Source organism: Diorhabda sublineata, chromosome 7 (assembly GCF_026230105.1).
Source record: "Diorhabda sublineata isolate icDioSubl1.1 chromosome 7, icDioSubl1.1, whole genome shotgun sequence".
Classification (NCBI taxonomy): domain Eukaryota; kingdom Metazoa; phylum Arthropoda; class Insecta; order Coleoptera; family Chrysomelidae; genus Diorhabda; species Diorhabda sublineata.
This window is the reverse complement of record NC_079480.1, coordinates 3,998,669-4,007,310: the sequence shown is the minus strand read 5'-3', so window position 1 is coordinate 4,007,310 and position 8,642 is coordinate 3,998,669. Positions and strand designations below refer to the sequence as shown.

Here is an 8,642-nt window from a genome sequence, read left to right as displayed (position 1 = left end):
TTAGAAATCAAAACGCAAGAAACGAATTTCGGAGATTCGAAGATTTAACTAGAATAATTACGAAATGAAAGGGGGCAAAGATAGAAGAAAGAAGTTTACCGAGAAAATGGAAAAAGATGGACTGTGAAGAGCTAAAAGAGATGACATATGAACAAAATTAACCAATCTACATATATCGAATTATAACAAAGATGAATTTTCCAAAAAATTTAACTCCTGCAATCTTAATAATACATACTTACAATCATTCAAAACGCTGTTTTGGGGGTTACCAAAACCAGTCAAGGGAATGGAAAATCATGCATAAATGTCGTTTTGACAGTCATTTTAGATATTTAGTCTATTTTTTTGATATTTATGACTCCAACTGTTTTTTTTTGACATTCAATATCTGTCCACGTCATTTTTTTGAACTTTTTTTAGCATTTTTTCACACATCTATTCGTTTTTTTACATCCATTATTTCACGAACATATTTTTTGTCAAATGGCTGACGACGATGAAGATAATGAATTAAGTGATGATCAAATTCAGGAGTTCCAAGAAGCTTTCGATTTATTCGACAGAGATAACGATGGTACAATCACTCTTAAGGAGTTCTGTACCATCATGCGGGCTTTCGCCCAGAAACAATACGAAATAGAATTGGAAGAAATGTTTAAGGAGGCCGATCCCGAGAACAACGGAACTATTAGTTTTGTGCAGTTTTTAAGAATCATGGAAACTAATTTTCAAGAGGATAAAACCTCAGAAGGTATCTCAGAGGCTTTCAGAGCATTTGATTCTTTGAAGAAAGGGATAATACCTGCTGATGATTTGCGGGAGTACATGATGACGTACGGTTAGTAACTTGAACATTAGTATATGTAGTTTTCAGCTTTTTTATCAGTTTTATTAATTTTTTTGTAATGTTTCCAAAAAAGTCTAACCTTGTTGTCGTCTTTATCAAACTTTTATTGATTCTATCGTCTTCTTTGTTAAAATAATGGACTGTGGTGATGGTTGCTACACAAGAAAAATTTGGAGCACGAAGTACTTCTTTACCTCTTTATATTTATAGTCCACCACTTCAATTTGATTATCTTTAAAAACATTAGGGTACGTATGGTGCGACTTTATTTTTTTTTCATCAAAAATACGCCGGAAAGTAAATAAAAATGAGTCCGGTAAAAGCTATCACAATAATTTTATGGCTCGGTCCGACAAAATGAGATTTTCTGACCTAAAAATAAATAAATAAAAGTACTAATTACTAATCACCTTTCCATTGCTCTAGAATCGCTTTCCACAAAGACTATTTTTTAAGTTCGGGAACAGAAGTAATCAAAAAGAACCGAAGCAGGAGACAATAAGTGTCGTCATAAATGAAACTTCTTTTCTTCAACAGATTATGCTTCCTGGAGATTAAATTTATCGGATAAAGTCTTATTGTTTGGGGGTATCCAAATTTCATATAGTCGTAAAACTTCACTTATTGGAGTACATTTTAAGTTATCTATATGTTTGTTCGAATTTTTAATTTCGTTGAGCTTTTGATAAGTATTAAGCAATCGCGGTATCTTCTTGGCAGATAGTTTCTTCATATGTAACCTCTCAAACCAAATTTTGCATCTTCTTTTGGTTGAAATTCAATTTCGCTAGAAGTCAAGTACGTTTATTTAGTATAAGAGCAGAGTAGTTACAGTGAATAAAGGTCCCGGACGTTGAGTATTATCCGTGTTAATATGGCCACTTTTAAATGCAGGAAATAACTCACATTTCATGGGACGAAGCACTTTCATGATATTTATTGAACTTGCGAGAGATTGTGCAAGCCATAGACATCTCACATAGATCAGAAGATTATCTTAAGTATGAAGAAAGCTTTTCGCAAGATTGATGCTGCGTTCTACAAACGTAATCTTGTAACAACTTTATAAGAGTGTTTGATGTGTTGTAATTTTCTCGAATCGTTGGTGATATTAATCCTGAACACACTGTTTACACTACAACTACACGAATATTCACACTGTCTGACACCCGTTTCGATAATCAAATTAACATCTTCAGAGACTGAAGGTAAGCAGTTTACCTACCTACCAGTTTGATGATGATCTCGTAAGGGTGAAAAAGTCTAGCACAACACATCAGATGCTAAACAGGAATCGGAAGAGTGAGTTTCATGGGGTAAATTGGCACGAAAGATGGCCAAGAGGGGTTTGTCCGCATGGTGATGAGTTTACAAGGTATAACCAATAAATAATCGAAGAATCAATGGTTAATTAGAAAAATGACATGATGAATCTTATTTTTTTGGAAAGGATAAAAATTTAGGGGATACTTTGAAAATGAGAGTGATTTGGATTCGAAAAGTTATATGTTTCTTAACCCTCGTATATTATATTTGATATTTTATCTTGATTTGTGTTTATACTTTCAAATTTGACTTATTTTACTTTGTACAGGAGATAAATTAACCGAAGAAGAAGCTAACCAGTTTGTAAAAATGGCGGATTCGAATAAGGATGGAAAAATCATCTACGAATTTTTTGTCAGCAAAATGGCGTCTGTTTTAGACAAGCAACCGAAACGGGAGCCTAGATTTAAAGAAGAAACAAAGAAATCTAAATCTAAATCTAAAAAGAAATAAGCTTTATGAATTCCACATTTCGTAAATAGCAATTTATCTTTGAATTACCACATATAATAACTTCTGTGGAATCCAACACAACTAGTATCAAAAAAGATTCACCAATAAAAGTATTTAAATTGATATTGTTGTTTTTTTTTTCATTTAAATCAAGGCTAAAGCTAAAACATTTTTCTTTATGTAATTATTGTTTTCAAATTTTATAATGTAGTAAATGAATCGATGGTTAAAAGAAATCATGGAATTGAGAAAGATTTAGATAAAAAATCTGCCTATGTAGATAATGGGGTTTCAATAGCTATATCAAAACAGGAGATCGGTAAAATAGTTATAAAAATAGTTTAACTTTCCCTTGTTGTATGATATTCTCAACAACAAGGATATCTGGATGAAGAAGAAGATGAAACAGAATAAAAATATTATATACGAAATGAGTGAAATGGAATGGAGTGAGATCTAGAGCAAAAGGTTTCAAAAAGCCAAAATACTATAGTTGATTAAGGATGGTGATGGCGAGAAAAAGCATAAATAAAAAATGTTGAAGAGCAATCAGTAGAAACGAAACTATAATCAAAGTAAATACACTAAAGACAAGTATAAAACTAATTCTTGATAAGATTTAAAAAATATTATAGAAAGAAATTTTTCAAAGAATTATAAATATATTGAAATTTCTTAAGCAAGATACTTTTTATCCAATATTCCCGTTCAACTGAAGCAAATTGTACTACGAATTGTTGTAGTAGTAGTGCTAGAACCTAAGGAAGTAGGGTATGAGAACCACAGAAAAATAGCTTCCTGGGCGAGGAGTCTACGTACTTTGAACTGAGATGCAGCCTTTTTTTGATACAAAAAGCAAGCTCAAGATGATTACACTCGTGTAGTTCGAGTTGGGCATACCGTATTAAGATGCCTGTGGACGTTGATCTTGAACTCCTTTATGTTGTAGTGTTGGGGAATTGATGGATATTGAACTTGAGCCGCCATGTAGGGTAGTTAAAAAAATGTTGAAGAGAAAAAATGTGACGTTAAGGAGTATTTCTGCTTTTAGGATAAGGAAGACTGGTTGAAACATTTATAAACATTTTTTTGGGGTATATAATAAAGTCAACATGTTTAAACTAAGGTTATTATTAATTTTTTTTAGGTTTTGCAAATTTTAGGACCAATTAACATCAAGTTAAATACTGTGATATGAATACAAAACTGTTTTTTCAAAATTCTAGTTTAACCTGGCATCATATTTATTATATTCTTATCTAGTTTGAAATTTACTCAAATTTATTTCGAGATTTACTCAAATTTATTAACTAAAGTGTTTTCACACGGTTTAGTCTATATTGTTCCTGGCTATTGTCCAGTAGATTAACCTCCAGATGGTTCTAGCCTGCTCACATAAGCTGCGCTGTATCTCATGAACTCTTCTTTGATTGTAGAAACTTTTAGGTCCCTAGAACACACATCGTCAGGCACATACCAAGGGGCATTAATAATCTGCCTTAACAATTTGGATTGAAATCTTTCCAGTATATAGATATTGGAGTTACATACAGTGCACCATAGCTGTATTCCATTCCATAAGTATGAGTGTATTACTTAGACTCAGCTTAGAGTATTTTCCCATCAACCAATACAAGTCGCGGTGCTTTAAACCGAGTTGTTTTCTTTCTGTCCATATGTGTTTCTTCTATCTAAAAGTGAGCTGAGGACCTAACGTCATCTGCTTGTGCTTTATATTCGTCATTGAGTCAATTTTCTTTTCTCAGTGTTAATGCTATATGGTGAGGCTTAGATTCATTGACTTTTAAGTGCAATCTATTTAGCCAATAATGCGACACATAGAGGAAGACAGCGGAGCAGTAACGTTTGAAATTCAGGTCATTCCTAATTTTTTAAGTTGGTATATATACTCGCTCGATGATTGAATATCGGAGTCGAAACCGGTGGTCCAGAATAGTGGTAGTTAACTAATTGGTCTATGTCTTCTTCTTCTACGTTTGGCCCTCTTCTTGGATCTTCCTGAGAAGTTGAACTCCAGCTATCGTACCACCTCTTTGGTGGTCTGTCTACAGATCAGCGTATGTACGTACGCCCTGTACGCCCAATTCTTCTTTTATGTCATCACTCCTTATTCGGTCCCTGAGGGTGACTCCCTTGATGGTTCGCAGTATTTTCATCTCTGTGGTTCTCATCATTCTTTTTGTTGTTCATGTCTCGGCTCTGGTTTCTGAGGCATATGTGAGAATAAATCTCACACATGTTTTATAGATTCTTGTCTAGCTATGTGAGTTCATCGCTTTGTTACTCCACACTGTATCTCTCAGACAGCCGCCGACTTTTGATGCTTTCATCGCTTGTGTTCGTGCCTCCTCTGTTAGATTTCTTTCACTAGATATATTCACTCCAAGGTAATTGAATCTTGATACCTGCTGTATTATTCCGCTATTGACTGCCAATTTGCATCTAATACGATTTTTTTGATTGTGTCTTGTTGACAGATGCTCATATTAAATTTTTCGGCTGAAATTTTCATCTTATATATTAGACGTTGTAAGACGTCTTCGTTTTCTGCTACGGCAATACCATCGTCTGCATAAAACAATACCTTTAGGTGACCCATTCTGCATCCTGCATTGACTTTGTTGATCTGATAATTTGATCCCTTATGATGTTGAATAGGGTTGGACTAAGACTGTCTCCCTGCCGAACACCAGTATTAATTTGAACTTCTTCAGAGAATCTTACCTTAGTTTTAATTCTTGTTCTGGTTCCGGTATAAAGTTCTTTGATGACTTGTTGGCACTTATAGTCTATGTTGTTTTTCTCCAAACTCCTAATCACGTCTCCTAGGCGTATTCTATCAAATGCTTTGGTGAAGTCAACAAAACAGACAAACATGGGTTTATTGAATTTTATCGTCTTTTCCACCAACTGATGAACTATGATCTACTATACCTGAATCCTTGTTGTCCTTGTTGTCCTAAGATATTGACCTATTTGTCAATATCTTAGTAAAAAGCTTAAGAACCGAACAATCTATGTGATGTTGGTTGTTCAGAAGGCTACTTTCCAATGCGGCGGAATATAGTTAAGTCTTAAAATAGCATTGAAAACGAAAGTAATGAATTTCACACATACACCTAGCAGCTATTTGAGCAGTTTATCAGTAATTTGGTCGTAGCCCTGAGCTAACCTGGGATTTTGATAATTTTTTATTACAGATTTGATCTCGGCTATATTGAATTATTTGACTATTATTGGGATTTCCAGTTGAATGTGGTTTGGAAACATACTACAGGTGGTTTGCAGATAGAGTAGCTTTCTCTGCATTTGATAGTCCAATCTTTATTGGGGTGTCGAATAGGGGGGTCTGATTTCATGGGGTGATTAATTTTGGACTTCCTCTCTAGGTATTTATGAAATTCCAGATTTTTCACTTTTCTATGTAGCTCTTTCAGTTTTTTAGATAGTTTATTTATGTTACGATTATCTTTAGGTGATTTGGTACTTTCCCAGCGTCGTCTACACGAGTTATTATTAATGTGTCAGTATTTGTTGGTTCAATAACGTGTAGCAAATTCAATATATTCAATTTTTAAGGTGTTTATGTAGTTTTCTCTATGAATATATTCATTATATATTTTTATTTACAATTAGACCGTAACGAAAAGTTATTTTTCCACAATAACAACGTATTTTCAAACTGTTTGTGGATGATATCGATAAAAATAGTATAGTGTAACATTTTATGAAGGATAACGGAGTTCATTTTGATCACATAATTCGTTAATCTAAGTTATTTCACAAATTAAACAAACTAGTGCTATATATCAGTTATAGGCTTTATCAAAATTAGTCCAATTACCATATTTTCGAATGTGTACTATCCAAACAACAGGAGAAGCTCTTCTATCCCGATTTAATTAGTGAATGATGGCAGGCAAGCACATCTCGCAATGCAGATAGGATCTTCTCCTTTTTCGCGGTCGCGTTGGCTGATTTATGATCACCAAATATGGCAAGAGTGCCGGCCCGTTAGCGGCCAAACGAAGGCCCAAAGGCAAGCCGTTTAATTACCAGCGCTGAACGCGAGTGACGTATGTCGGCGTACCGTCGTTTGCTCTTTTCGGAGGGATCCAGAAAAGATTTATCGAAGGTGGACGTGAGGGATAGCGTACTGGTACTAGTTTCTTTTTTTAACATTTGCATACACAAAAGAGCATTAATTTCATAAATAAATTTCTATATGTGAATTTATTAATCACCGAAAAGTATTAATAAAAATTTGAAATAATCTCTTATCATACTATCGAATAGACAAGTTTAACTTTTAGGTTTAGGTATAGAAAATTGATCGGATGGACTGGACTGACATATGAAAAGAATATGATAGAATGTGAAATATATTCTACCCAAAAATCTACACAGAAAGTATCGAGTTTCCAATTCCGAAATATATTCAACAACGAAAGAAAATTAGTATTCAGAGCAACAAATATAGCTTGTTTTCGTTAGCATAAACTCATCAGTCAAGTTGACGCAAGACAAGATAGTTCCTCTGGTATACACATTCACAGATGTGAAAGAAACTCGTTGAAAAAACAACCTGTGAAAATATGGAGGCGTTTTTTTTGGACTGTCATCTGACGAATTTATTAGAGACACAGCTAAAAAAATAATTTTGGTTTGATGCGAGATACCGAAACGTGTAAATATTACTTGATGTATAAGGCTGAAAATAATACTGGGAGTTATTCATAGATATGATTATTCGTTTTGTTTATTAATTACATTAGTGGTTACAAATATATCTTGTTTAGATAACTATCACACAAATTGACATTTATACATCTCCATTGATACGTAAATGTTTTAACGCTGAAGTCAATTATTAATTAATTATTTCGATTTTATTGATAGGGATAATAATTGATAGTGAACTTTGCACAATTATTTCCAAAATTGATTAAGATTTTGCTGCTGATCATAAACTTTGGATATTTCTAGAAAAGTGGATTCCACAATTATTTCAGATATTTTGATTTGCTTGGAAGAATATGAAGAGAACAATGTTTTGTTAGAAGTATCAATTTTGTTGTTTTCTATACATGCTTTTGCTATGTAGCATTGCCCCCTGTATTGGCCATTGACAGAGCTCTCCATCTGAAACTCGAATCGAGTTGATCGGCACACTGCTGTTGGTTCAATCCAAGTCGAAAGTCATAGAAAATCTTCGCACGTAAATGTTCACGACTTAATTCCATTTTTCAAGTATATGTAAACAAGTCAAATAGCATTCGTATGACAGCACGTTCTGAGTATGTTCACCATTAAAAATGTCAAACTTTATGATGGCAATGTCAAATTTGACATATTCACATTAGTATTGTCTTAAAGTGAGTTAGTTTCGTTATCGTCAAGACAACAGTCGTTTAAAACTTACCAGGACAAAAAACCACGTCAAGTATGCAACCGTATAACATATCAGACAACAAACAACAAGTTTGTCAAACGCGTTGATTAAAATGCAGTTTTAACAAACATTTCTTATTTCAACAAACAATTGTTTGACAAACATTTTCACTAAACAATTGCGATTCGGCTTGAAACTTTAGTCAGTTAGGTTTTGTCGAAGAATGGGTGATTTGAATATTTGAATTTGAATATCAAATGGGGATTTTGAATTGTTAATATCGATGATAGCACCAGTGGAAGTAAGGAAGTAAACAAAATACTAATTTTCTACGTTTTCGCCATAAACAGATTGTTCATCTCTCTCTTTGTTCATTCCCTCATAGCACTCTTTCATTATCTTGTAAGCCTCTTCTGAAGCTTGCCTCTTGCTAAACTTTTTATTAGAATTCGTCGACGGCATATTACTCGTGGAACTTTTTTCTGACGATCCCACACCGGTGTTAATGGATGGCGATCCCACTTGACTGTCGCTATTTTCCAATTGAACTGATACAACGCTGAAAAACGTTTCCGGGGATGTTGATTTGTCAGCCAAAGA

The 8,642-nt window shown here is 33.8% G+C and overlaps 1 protein-coding gene across 1 annotated transcript; it reads left to right on the top strand.

The window, feature by feature from the left end:
• The first annotated feature begins 486 nt into the window (after positions 1 to 486).
• Positions 487 to 2,629, top strand: LOC130446843 (calmodulin-A-like). Its single transcript, XM_056783334.1, has 2 exons — positions 487 to 841; positions 2,445 to 2,629. The coding sequence occupies exons 1-2, from the start codon at positions 487 to 489 to the stop codon at positions 2,627 to 2,629; spliced, it is 540 nt and encodes a 179-aa protein (XP_056639312.1).
• Positions 2,630 to 8,642: the final 6,013 nt, after the last annotated feature.

What these genes read in the sequence shown, in the direction of transcription:
- LOC130446843 (XM_056783334.1), top strand. Translation starts at nt 487, where the DNA reads ATGGCTGACGACGATGAAGATAATGAATTAAGTGATGATCAAATTCAG. An exon ending in GGAGTACATGATGACGTACG is followed by an intron (nt 842 to 2,444) that starts GTTAGTAACTTG and finishes TACTTTGTACAG; the next exon opens with GAGATAAATTAACCGAAGAA.